The following is a 13,062-nucleotide window of genomic DNA, read 5'->3' as shown; positions in this document are numbered from 1 at the left end:
TGCACATTTGTTCTAGTGCAGGATTTTACCTTCTCTATGTTTAATGACCTTGAACAGATCTGAGGACTCCATCCAGGTAGCTTCGCAGTCTACAGAGCAAAAACTGAGCAGCTTCATCGAGCAGTGCCCCTCCACGTGCATGTGTTTACACACATATGCATTGTCTTTCTTTCCAGTTCCTTCTTTCCCTCCTCTTTTTCCATTTGGTTCTGCTTTGCATTTTATTTGCAATGTGTTGTCCTGTTGTGAGTATTGCTCATGCATGTTGAGTTAAGGTTCCCCAAGGATTCTGTCTGGCACTGAAAAATCAAAATTAACTTTTCTGGGGTTTGCACTCTCAAAGTCCTTTATTACAAGCTAGAGTTTTGCTCCAGGGTAGTAGGATGTTGGGAAGAACTGAAATATGGCACTACTGAGAATCAATTAGTATAAAAATTGCACTAGTACCCATCTGCGTGCTGATTACCCCACCCCCAAAGGCAAATGTATTTGTAGTCTAGGTCACAAGTGAAACAAGCATGTTGAATCTCACTCTAACATGTCATTCTCTTACAGACTTTCTTCTCCACCTCAGTGTTTTCCTATAGATGTGTGAATTGTGTCCTGTTAAAGCTGAGCAAAGTATGTCTGGAAATAGCAGCTCTCTCCCTCCCTCCCTCCCCCTTAGAAAACAAGGGAATTGTCTTGCAAGTACCAAACGAATTTATTTCAAAGTGCTTCAGTTTGGTGGACACTAACAAGGGGACTTCACTGCTACTCACGGTGGGGAAGGTGGTATCTCATCTTAAATCTACAAATCTAATTTACCTTACATGAGGGATCTGAGTTTGTCCTCTGTACTTGCAGAGATCTGAGCGATGTCTAGCACACCCCAGGCATATGATTTATTTTCCTCTAAGAGTCCCTATAACACTGGCTTTGCTTCCACACTGAAATGATTCACACACTAAACTGAAGAATCAATTCTGACTCTGGTTCTGATGAGATATTAGTTGGTTAAGGAAAACAGCAGCTGTTGAATTCCTTTGCACATCCTAAGGGTATGTTAATGATCAAATTCCCTACCAGTCTGGAGGTGAGCAGCTTTCAGGGCTTGTTGGATCCAAGGAAAGGAACACAGCGAGGACGCCTCATCGGGTGAGGATTCTGCTGTATGTAACCAAAGGCTTTGTCTCTTGTGGCCTCTGATTCTCTCCTGCATGGTGCAAAACTCACTTTCTGTCCTCAGTTGTCATTATATCTTGGCCAGGAGAGAAAAGATCTCATTTTCACTGCAGAGCACCTAGATCTGTGGCACCTTGGCCTTAAAGGCAGGCAAAGGATGAAAACCATTGGAGGTACTGCCTTCCCTTTCCCTGTGTCCAGTTCTGCCTACACAAAACCATGTCCTAATTGTGGCTGATGGCTTGGTATGGCCCCTTGCCCTTTCCTCCACAGGACACCTTATACAGCCTTGTAAAACCTCTTGATAGCTTTGTGGTACAAAAATGTGCGCTATGAATACAAAGGGGATTCTTTAATGTAAGGCTGTAAAATGTATACAGGGCCCATCCCACTTTGCCTCATAACTATTTTCCCTATTCTTCTTGTGGGCACCTGCACAGCATCAGGGAAAATGGGATGCATGTCCCTTATGAAACAAGAGTCCTATTCCAGATATTCAGTCTTGTGGAAGATAAAGCTCTGTGTCTCTGGGGAACAAATTCAGCTAAGCATGTAGTGCAAGGGGGGATGAAATCAGCATGTTGCATAATAACTGCTTGACAGTGCTTTCTTCTTGCTTCACCTATAAATGTGAATGTGCACATGCCCAGGGAAGGGCCCTGCTGCTGCAGCTACAAAGCCTTGTGCTCTGCCCTGAGCTGTGTAACAACAGGGAATGCCTCCTCCTCCGACAGACATGTAAGCCCTTGCTCTAATGAACAGCTGTGGCAACTGCTTTGCTGCTGTGGATGTGAGCATATCATCTGGTTTTCTGCCGGCCAGACCGGAGCAGCTCTTGGGCTGCAAAAATAATCTGAAACACCACATCACTTGTTCTTCTCTTTGCCATAAAGTGAGTTGTGCATACTTAAAGCGAACTTCTTTGGTCTGGATTTCATTTCACTTTGCAGCTACAGAAAGAGTCACAAACTACTCGGGTTACTTATGGTAAAAGTGAGTAAGCTTTCCCAGTACACATTTGGGTCTATTCTTGTCCTGTGCAATTGCTATCAGAACAGGAGGTACTGGAGCCCCCTCTGCCCGTGCCTGACCCTTCCAGTTGGAGCAGGGCCGTATGTGAGGCTTTCCAAGTGATATGTTTTGCATAAGGCAGTGAGTTCAATAAGCCTCCAAATCTTGCTAGATGTGAGCAGATCATAGGGCTGATGTTTAGATATTTTCTGTCTCTTTGTGCAGTTGCTGGTAGAATGTGTTTTCCAAGCCCCCATCTGCAGGCATGTTTACTTTCCCTCCTCTTTTTCCTTGTAGGGCAAGATGGAGAACAATGGGGAGCAATGATTTGAAACTGAGCAAAGCGAAGGAAAAACTTAAGCTAGACAGCAGTAGCTGTTTCATAACCAATGGAAATTAGTATGGGAGGATTTGCCCCTGGGAAGAGGCTGAATCTTTTTTTCATCAGATTCAAGTAAGGCAATGCAAAGGAGGAGGAGGATTCTATTAAGTTCAGAGGTGGGGAGCAGGGGGCAGAGATGGTTTTGCTGGCATGACTTGGGCTGGAGGAACTGTCACAATCTGTGCTGCCTGTTAACTCAGTACAGACTGATGACTTCATTACAGGGTATTTCCTGTTAGAGAGACTTCAGCATACCTCACATGTACAAGGTCACCTGATTTATTAGGACTTCAGGTGCTGCCTGACCTCTAGGGGGTGGATGTCTTGAAGGAGTAGATAGCTGTGAAGGGGCTGGTGTGAGCATTTCAGCTGAGCATTAGGTGACATTTGCAGTGTAGAAAACAAGAGCTTTGCCAAAACCTGGCCTGAACTTTAGCCATGGGCAGAGACTTGCACCTGTTCAAGTTACAGTGCAAAAATTCGTACAGTGCTACTGTTAAGCAGTTGAGCCCCGACAGCTCTATTTAAGGCTTTTACTTACGAAGCAACTGCAATAACACATCGGACATGGTGGTAACTGTACCCCCCTCTGGCACTTGAATTTAAACTTGGATTTTGTTCAGATTTTTTGGCCAGGTTCTCAGCTGTTTGCAAAGGGGCAAAGCAGGGCTGTGATAGTGATTCTGACCACCCTTGGGCACAGAAGTCCACCTGACCTCTGGATTGTCCTTAGATCTACCCCTATAGATTTCTAATGTGTTGCCTTCCTCCTCAGCTATGCCTCTCACACCTTATTTATCTCCTCGTCTGGTCTAAGTGGGTAAAAGAATAAAATGGGAATTGCTCTCGGGTAACCTCCAGCAAGCAGAATGCTCCTCTGTTGACATAACTTTATAAATGGACTTATAAATGCTATGTGAAGGGCATCCTTGACAAAGTAACCTGACTTCTCTAGCAGTGCCCACTGAGCTCATCCAGGGATGTGTTGGCACTAGAGCCATTCAGGAGCCTTGCCTGCCCCTCCTGTGAAATGGTCACCCCTGTACCTCTTTGCCTCAGCCCTGAGGAAAACACCCTAAACCAACAGAAGTGTCTCCCTGAACAGTATGCCTCAGCATATTTTCTGTCCCAGTCACTCCAGGGATAATAAATAGCAATGGTAATAAATAAAAACAGATGCTATAGACCGAAGATTATGTATGACCCATTTTCCAGTGGCAATATGCACCATGTGTTAGTACATTAAGTACTCTTTCTGTGTATGGCTTAGTTTCTTCTGCAATACCTCTCTAGTGCACCCTCTCTAATGAATCCGTTCTGTGGCCGGAAACGGGAGTGCTTGGGAATAAGAGGGGGGGAAAGTAGCCTTCTGCATGTGTAGGCTGATGCACCTATAGGCTGCAAAACTTGTTGAGAAAACTTGTTTCAGCCTGGATGCTTTTGCCCAATTCCTACCCTTTCTTGGATTTGCCAGTGTTCTGCAGTCTCAAAGCACAGTAGAAAGCAGTATTTCACAAAATAAAACTTTCTCCTCCTTTAAAACTTAGCTTCCTAATTCAGTATTGTCTTGGTCACGAGTTTATACAAAAGACTATAAGAATTTTGAATTTAACAGAAATTTTCTTGAGTGAATATCAGTTTGTGGAGCAGGAAAGAAGTTTAAGGGGTTTTAACATCATGAGGAGAGGCTCTCACTACTGCTAGCTCTAGGATGGCTCCAGGATGGCTCCAGGTTGCATTTGCAGTTTTCTGTAACGCCATCCTCATATAGCAGCTCAAATATAGGTGCAACAGAGTCATACACAGTCCTGTGTTTTGCTGAGGAGGGGGAGTGGATATCAATCTGCTTATAATGGTTTAGGGCTCCACTAGGTGCATGTGGAGCCAGCTGGGGTGTATTTGTGGAATGCAGCTCATATATGTATCATAGAATCACAGAATGGTTTGTGTTGGAAGGGAACTTGAAGATCATCTAATTCCAATCCCCCTATGATAGGCAGGGACAGCTCCCACTGGATCAGGCTGCCCAAGGCCCCATCCAACCTGGCCTTGAACACCTCCAGGGATGGGGCATCCACAACTTCCCCAGGCAACATGTGCCAGTGCCTTACCACCCTCATGGTGAAGAATTTCCTCCTAATGCCTCATCTAAATCTTCCCCTCTCAAATTTATAGTCATTCCCCTTCATCCTATCACTACAAACCTTTGTAAAAAGTCTCTCCCCAGCTTTCTTGTAGACCCCCTCAGGTACTGGAAGGTCACCCCGGAACCTTCTCGGAGCCTCCTCCTGTACCTGAAGAATACTCTGGTCAGGGTGAAACAGGCTTCACTGCATGAAGCAGTGAATATACCTACATCTATAGATACATGTGTATATATATATATATGTGTATAGACACATGTATATGTGTCTCAAATCCAGTTAGTTCCCCACTTCTAACATTCTCTCACTCGAGCTGTGAAACAAACTGATACTGTTTCATGTGTACTGAACCAGAATTTCAAATTCAGCAAAGAATGTGCCATTGAGTGAAAAATATTTGGCTTGAACTAGTGAGCGTGTTTACAAGAGCAATCTTCAGTTTTATCAGCTGTCAGTTTTGAAGCTTCAATGCTCAGAGTTAAAGCCTCCTAATCCAAACCCAGAGATTCAACAGGTTAAACAGATTTGCTCTTCAGTACCAATAAGAGACTGACAAAACAAGAGGAAGTAAATGTCATGTTTTTAATGCTGATTTGAACAGTCTCCCATGCAGTCAAAGCACCAAACTGTGGGTCTCCTTTACCAAATCCTAATGGCACCAGATGAGGAACCTGCCCGGATACACCTTGTTTTCAGTATTCATCATTGAAGGGATACTCTGGATGGTCACGCCACCTGTGGAAAGGTCAGATTGAATAAGTGATCTTCTGTGGTGAAGCAGGATATCACATCACTGATGCAGTTATCTTGTGCCTAACAAACCTCTTCCTTGTAATACATAAGTGGCTTTCATGGAAGGCTCTTCCACTTATTTAGAAGCTGACACTCTGAATAATCGTCCCTGCAGAGATGGAAGTAAACCTGTGCATTTAAGGAGAGGACACTGAAGGACCATTTTTTGAGCCTACAGGTTATACCTTAAGGACAGGTGGGAAAAAAAACGCAAGAGTTTGGATGTCAGCTATTCTCGTTATTCAACTCAGTGAATTTAACTCTGGTTAGTAGAAGTCTTGTAGAGAAGGGGGATGGCTACACTGTGTATGCATTGTGGAAGGGGAAAACTTCCTTGTTCAGATTTCTAGAAACCATCAGAAATAAAGGCTATATTTGAAGGAGAGGTAGAGATACCAGTGTACTACTGTGGATTATGCACTTAAAGCTGGCGTGAACAGGTCTGGGTCTGGTATGGTGCTTTCCTCTAAGTGGGTGCCATATCTAGACTAGGTCTGGCTGTCCTCTAGCTCAGCCTAGATGTAAGTGCTCTGCCAGGTTAATAGCACCAGTGGCAGAAAATTTACAAAGAAACTTTGGGATGACCCAGTTCAGGGGAGAAAGGGATGTTCATGGCTGCATAATACCAAAGGCAAAGACACTTCAGCCTTCATTTTGAAAGTTGCCTACTCAGATGCACAATCCATGATTATTATAAGAGACAAGAAGAAAATTCCCAGCGTAAGCTGCAGGTGAAAAAGCAACACCGTGTTTGCCCATTACTGGCAGTCTTAAGAGAGACGTGGTTGGGTTTTGTTGTGGGTTTTCTTGTTTGTTTGCTTGAGAAGTTGATGCTAAACCACAAGCCCTGGCTTGGCAAACACTTTCGTTTAGCAAAATAAAGAATTTCTGAAGAGCATTCTCAGGTGCACTACGACAGCTGGCTGCCTTGCCTTAGAGCAGAGCACAGCAAATACTGGCATTTATCCCAGCTGCAAATTGTTCCAGTTGGGGAAGGATACATTACACAATATTGAAGTTAATTAACTGGAAGGCATCAAACATTTTGAATTGGTTGTGTCAAAACATTCCATTCCAATATTCAGCCAAGCCAAAGTGTTTACACATTAACAGATTGAGTTGGTTCAAAAAAACAAGCCACGATACTTTGGCTTGTTCAGTTTAAGTATAATTTGACAATGTCTGAGTTGCCAGTGTCATAATCCCTACATTCTATCTATGGAGCACACTTGCTAACCAGATCTCACATACTGTGTCCTTTGAGTGCAAATGATTCACTCAGAGGAGCCAATGTAGCTAGGAATAACTGGTAAGGAAGAATATCCATACAAGAGACTGTGAGACCAAGATAAATCAAGCAGATAGATTAACGTAAAACTTGCCCAGCACAATACTTCTAGATTTCTCCAGTGGGAGAAGAAACCATTTCAGACTGAGATTTTCTGAAGTACTAGATTTTAGAAAACTTCCATTTTCTGCTCAGATGCTTAACTTGCCGATTACACTGATACAGAATGATATTCTGTTCATATGGCCTTCCTAACACCGTACGAACAACAGATTTGCACACAGTACCCAGGGTAGCTGATAACAAGAAGAGCCAGAGGAAAACAGGATTTTTGCATTCCTTCTGGCATTTGCGTCACTGCAGTTGAAGGTTTCACATAAGCTGACTAACCAGAAGTTTTTCTGTATGATGGTTTAACTTTTTCAATTATATATTGCTGGATGAAATAAGAAATCTCTTTAGGCTGGTAACTCATTTGGTGTAATGCCAATATCAGACACTTCAGTGTGAGAACACATAGTAGGCAGATATATCTTAAGCTACTCTCTACATGGCAATGTCACTTTTTTAAGAAGGCATTTATCACATTTGAGGACAGACTGTATTTAAGCATTTTCCTCAAACACGGCACTCCTGTGAAAAACAGAGCTGTCAATATCTGTCCTATGCATTCTGCTTTCCTTGTCCTCAGTGGCCTCCTGTGACCAAATTTAGGCTAATAAAGCAAAGCCTTTTGTTTATTAGGTTTGGATTGGTGGCTTAGAAAGTTACTCTGCTGTGGACATTTGCACCCTTTAACTTTGCTTCTGGAAAAGGCTCTTGCATTTGCACCGGGGTCATGTTTCATATATATTCCCATTGAAAGTTTAAATGAATTTATAGCTCAATTTACCTATGAAAAAACCAAAAAAATTTGAAATGCCAAAACACACACAAGAATCTACTCGGCCATTTCTGAGAAACTTTTTGGAATTAAGTGCTGTTAATTGACAGAAGGCTATTTTAAATTTTAAGAAACTAAAACTCCTGAGCATGGCCAAGCTTAAATATGAATCTATTCTGATGCTTTTAACATAGTTAATATTTCATATCATGTTGATGCAGCATGGTGTTTATTTGTTCCTTTGCCACATTCCCCCAATCTTTTGAGCAATGATCAACCTTTTATAGTGCTATTGACGCTGCTGCCCTGCTTTTTTTAATTTTTAGTGCTTGAGCACTGAATTACCATTTAGCAAGACACAGATAATCCAAGGTATCAAGAGAAATGCATGGAAATTAATCTCTAGCTTTGACTACACACTGAATGCCCTGAAAGGGGAAAAGCATAAAGTTCGGCCATAAACTGTAGATGCTCTTGAGCTGAAGGAAATACCAATAGTCTCATTCTCTGGAAGAGCAGATGTTGGGTCAGTCTGAGCCTTCTGGGGTAGTGCAGCCTGCAGGTGAAGCAAAACTACATTGGGTGATCGCGTTAGATCACAAGCAGCAAGACATCAAACTCTGTTAGTTCTCAGAAGACATAATCAGGAAGTGGTCTAGCTGCGTGGTTTTCTGCTTTCCACATAAGGTACAACTCAACATGACAGCAAAAAAAGGAGATTGCTAAAGAAGATAGCATCCAAGGAAAGGCCAAATCAAAGTTTATGACCACTTCTGGTCACTAAGATATATTGGTTTTTATGAGGCAGTTGGGTAGGCAAATTTTGATATTCTGACCAAAGCATTAAGTAAGAAGGAGCAGAGCTCTCCCGAAATTAGCCCTGCGGTTTCATGTAGCAGTGCTCTTCATTCTTAGCCTTCCGCATAGTGATTTAGGACAAGTTGCCTCTGGAAACATTGGGTTTACAATCCATAAGAAGTTGTAGTCAAGCAGCTATATAGCCTCCTAAACGCTGGCAGTGAAGGTGTGAAGGAGGGGAAAGGCAAGAAAGTGCTCCTATTTGAATTTCAGCTCTGATGGCCACACTGTTAGAAAAGGCAATACTACACCTCGAGAATGGCTGAGAGTGTCATCAGAACACATAGCAGAATGTGGGGAGATGGAGCAGAGATGGGATAGCCAGATACAGTCACCTTCTACTAGGTAGGCTTTTGACAACTGAGCTGGAAGTAGATATCACACACTAAGTTTTGTAGCAGATCCAGGAGCATATTCAGGCTGCATTAAAGACATCCCACATTTAAGCCTTAAAATAAGGTTGCTAATACAAAAACTAATATTGAAAGTGATTTTTTTTCTAAAATCCTTTGAAAAAGCAGGAAAATTCTTTGGGGACCTAGGATTCCTCCTAGACTTACATTAACAGTTCCACATAACGAACGTTTTTGTTCAGGGCTTCAATTTCTTTCATCTCTTTCTCAGTGAGGGAGAAGTCAAAGATCTAATGGAAGGAGATATTAAGGAATCAGTTAGCATTTCTTGTCATAATCAGTATTCATACATTCCAGATTTCAAAAGTACAATCTCCCCTCCTCTTCCCCATCTCTCCCACAAATCCATTCTATAAGAAAGTCTTGATGACATGAATAAGTCAAGGCACACTTACACTCATTTGCAAGAAGAGAAAGGCAGCCTGGCAAGTACTGGGCCATGAGCTTTGAAAACAATACATTGGCAAGGAAAGCAGGGAGCTTGTGCTCATCACTGCAGCAGCTGGTGCTCTGAGATATGCCACTAGCTGGAACTTCAGCTACTCCAGAGAGTTAAAAGACACCAACACTTCCTCTTTACTTTGCTCTTTTATTGTCATATCATGATACCATTAAGTGATGAGACAAAAAGCATCAAACATGGCAAAGTTTGATATTGGTTAAGCCTTATGTCTGCTGAAAAAATGGGAAAAGCAGCTTCTATAGGGGCTAGGCCAATGCAAGTGGATTCATCCATGCACCACTGGAGTACAAATTTACCTGGAAATTCTCTCTGATGCGTTGTGGATGGAAGCTTTTTGGGATGACCACCACCCCTCGCTGGATGTTGAAACGCAAAGCAATCTGTGCAGCTGTCTTGTTATACTTTTTGCCAATGGCATTCAGCACAGGATCCTTCAGTAAAGGAGGGGAGGAGACATTTACCCTGGAATAAAATTGGAAAAAAAGAAAATCTAAATACCTTCCTTATGTTTAATGTCAAAACATAGAAGCATCTACTTGTTTGTGGACACTGCACCTTTTTGACAAGTAGTGTGAAAGATGGGAGAAATGCTTTTTAATTTAGGTCAACAGGCTGTCAAAGGCAACTTCCTATGTGAAGTCCTAACACTAACTTAGTTTCTGCTTCCTCAGCTAAGCCTCAACATTCCCAGTTACAGACTCTTGCTTTCTGTTGGAGGAAACCTAAGGTGATCTCCTATACAGATATCTGGTGGTTTATTGATGACAGCATGCAGAGGGACATTTGTGAGTTTACATTCACAATACTAATAGTTAGACACTGGAGTTTAAAACTCTCCAAAAAACAGGGACAAAGGCATTTTGCAGAGACCCAGCAGTAGAGAGCTATAATTCTTTTCCTGGATATTGTCATCCTATTAGAATATAACATGGGCACTTACCATGTTTCATCCCTTGAGGTTCCCAGTGGGCTGTACCCAACAATAACAATGTCGTTTTGTCTGCAAAATTCTAAGAGTTTGGGCTGGGTGAAATAGGGATGGCATTCAACCTACAAGAATAACACAGAAAGAGTGATTAATCAACATGATCAGATCAGACACTGAAAAAGATGGTGTCACAATATTTGTGAGACCTATAGACCAGATGATGCTTTCAGGATAGGATGCATGTAAGTTAAGGAATAAAAAAACCTCAATGTACGGTTACTGTTTAAATTGTATATTGCTGGGTGATTGATTTTTTTTTTTCTTTTTTAGTGGACAGCAGATCAACATCTGTGATTATAAGTTGACTACATGGAATTTTTATTGGCCAGTGGAAAGGTGGCTATAAGTGGGGGGATGGAGGTGAGGAACGCTTACAAGAGAAGTAGGCTGAGAAGGCAACCCATCTTGTGTGAGTCAGATATTTGTTTCTCTGCATTTTGCTTTCAGGATGACTAATTCTATATTTGTTTTAGGGGAAGTGTTGGCATAAGCTGTCCCAGATAGGACACAAGGGGGATATATATGTAAAAGAAAAGACATCTCCATGACGATTATGACCTTGTCACAAGATTTACCCTCCCACATTGCAAGTACTGTGCAACATTTCGTTACAGCTAGGGATTTTCCGGCTGCATTCTCAGTCTCTGGGAAAGGGATGTCTACAAGGTGACAGAGCAACCACTGTCTGCAGACAGTCTGAATCTAGCTGGCAATTCCATTCTTGCTGGCTAGCTGCCCTAAGCTGAGCTTAATCTTTTGCCCAGTTTTGCTCAAGCCCAGGAAGCAGAAGCAAAGCTCAGTGGCAATCTTAGGGACACACCAGAAACAGCAATTGCATTTTGCACCCACTGGGCATATTAATACCAGTGAAGAGTACTGAAATTTCCTCCTGACAGACACTGCCTTTCCCTTCAGGCCAAAGACTGAAATGAAGGCTATGGCCAGCCTCCCTGCCCTGCCCCATGTCAATCCCAGCCCTCCAGGCCACATTCTGAGGGTGAGAATTGGTCCCAGTTGGTCTTTGGCCTCTTCTCTGATACTGCTAATGCGGATATCCATTTGTGCCAGAAGAGACAGAATAGCTTCCCAATGGTTTCTAGGAAATACAGTGAGCTGCCAAATGCCAGGGTTAAAGTATTGGGCATTCAGACGGGTCACTGGCACTTACCACCTTCTCTGAGCCCTGCTACTGTAATTTAACTCGGACATGCTTATCATCTTCATGGACTCGTTCAGCTCAAGTCAGTCACTTAATGGGATCTCTTCTTTAATTTAGGTTTTTCTCTAACTCCTACTGATGTCTTTTAGGAAAGCAACAAGAGAGCAAGTAAATGAAATTTAGGAGTTACGGCTAGTGGCTTTTTAAACTTGGGAAGCTTAGAGTGACTCAATATCATCAACACCCAGGGTCGTTTTGATTTGGTGTCAGCTGAGGACTGGTTAGCTCTGAATGGTTTGTCTTTGGAACTTTTTTGGATTTGATATAAGGCACATGACAAGAGATTCAAGATCTGCATTGACTCAGCATTCAACCTCGTTATGGAGCTTTGGCACTGAGGCACCAGTTTTATAATACTCCTGGGGCAAGGACTGAGGAAAGTGATTATTCCAGCACCTTCAAATGTTTATCTTTAGCCCAGGTAGGATGAGAAATATTTTCAAGCTAGAAATGGAAGTGTCACAGTATGGAAGGCAGCATCTATGGTTAAGCATATGTCACCTTTCTGCACGTGGCAGTTTAGGCTAATTGTTACCTCTGTGTTCCTTATGGGGCAGTGGCACTATAGCAGGCACTGTCCTTGGCTTGCATTCGTACCTGGTTGCTGACTGGTTTGTACTTAAGTCCTGGCTTGTTCAGGATCATCTCCAGCTGCCTGCGGTTGAAGTTGGATACTCCAATTGACTTTACCAAGCCTGCATCTTTACATGCTTCCATAGCCTGCAAAGAAAGCAAAGATCAGTGGAGTCCCAAGTGTTAGGTTGATTCCTTTGGAGCATACGCTTTGGAGATCGGTGGAAGATAGTCCGTTCTTCAGACTGCAGAAAAATATTTGCTGCAACAGAATTAACAGCTCTATTAGCATAAGGGCTGGTGCGATCCTGCTATTCTAAACTCCATTGCCACGTAGACCTGCTTTCCAGACAAACTCTAAAGTAGTACGCCTCCTGTGAAGGTAGAATTTGTCTGGACAGCAGAAAGATTAATCTGAGATATAGATACTTCAGTGCCAGACATCAGCTTTCAAGAGTTTTTCTTTGTTTATGCTGGTTTAGCATTGCCTCAAAGCTGGAGAAGCGAAAGTGCACAAAAGGGATTGCTTTCCTGTTAAGTCCTGTTAATTTATTCCTTTCAATTGTACAACAGTTTCTCATACGAAGTGTCTGTCCAGTGAAATCACCTAAACCTCTGGCAAGGCCCATCAGAAAACCAGCACAGAAAACTTCAGTACATTATAAAGTATGAAAAAAAAGAGGGGAGAGAGGAATTCTAGATAACTACTTCAGAAAAATCCTAATAGCTGTAAAAGCCTTATAAGTGCTGGATACGATTACATGCCCTGGTCTTTATTAGCTTCCTGTGCTGGACTGCTAAGGCGAAAAGGGTCCTTTCCTGGGCAGACTCCACTGTGGGTCTGGACGCCCCTTCTGCTGGTTTTGTTATACCTTCTATCTTAC

The 13,062-nt window shown here is 42.6% G+C and overlaps 1 protein-coding gene and 1 long non-coding RNA gene across 2 annotated transcripts in view; one reads left to right on the top strand and one right to left on the bottom strand.

The window, feature by feature from the left end:
- LOC128849896 (uncharacterized) overlaps positions 1 to 13,062 on the top strand; it is a 98,144-nt gene that overhangs the window by 25,389 nt on the left and 59,693 nt on the right. The window lies entirely within an intron of this gene.
- AKR1D1 (aldo-keto reductase family 1 member D1) overlaps positions 5,271 to 13,062 on the bottom strand; it is a 34,123-nt gene continuing 26,331 nt past the window's right edge. Inside the window, exons 5-9 of the mRNA XM_009560527.2 lie at positions 12,203 to 12,325; positions 10,339 to 10,448; positions 9,695 to 9,860; positions 9,083 to 9,165; positions 5,271 to 5,436 (exon numbers count right to left, since the gene is read on the bottom strand). Of these exons, the coding sequence (XP_009558822.2) occupies positions 5,394 to 5,436; positions 9,083 to 9,165; positions 9,695 to 9,860; positions 10,339 to 10,448; positions 12,203 to 12,325 (525 nt within the window). The 3' untranslated portion in view covers positions 5,271 to 5,393. The remainder of the gene's footprint in view (positions 5,437 to 9,082; positions 9,166 to 9,694; positions 9,861 to 10,338; positions 10,449 to 12,202; positions 12,326 to 13,062) is intronic.

Source organism: Cuculus canorus, chromosome 1 (assembly GCF_017976375.1).
Source record: "Cuculus canorus isolate bCucCan1 chromosome 1, bCucCan1.pri, whole genome shotgun sequence".
In the NCBI taxonomy this organism is placed as follows: Eukaryota; Metazoa; Chordata; class Aves; order Cuculiformes; family Cuculidae; genus Cuculus; species Cuculus canorus.
Note: the sequence above shows the minus strand (reverse complement) of the source record. Positions and strands in the feature narration are given on the sequence as shown.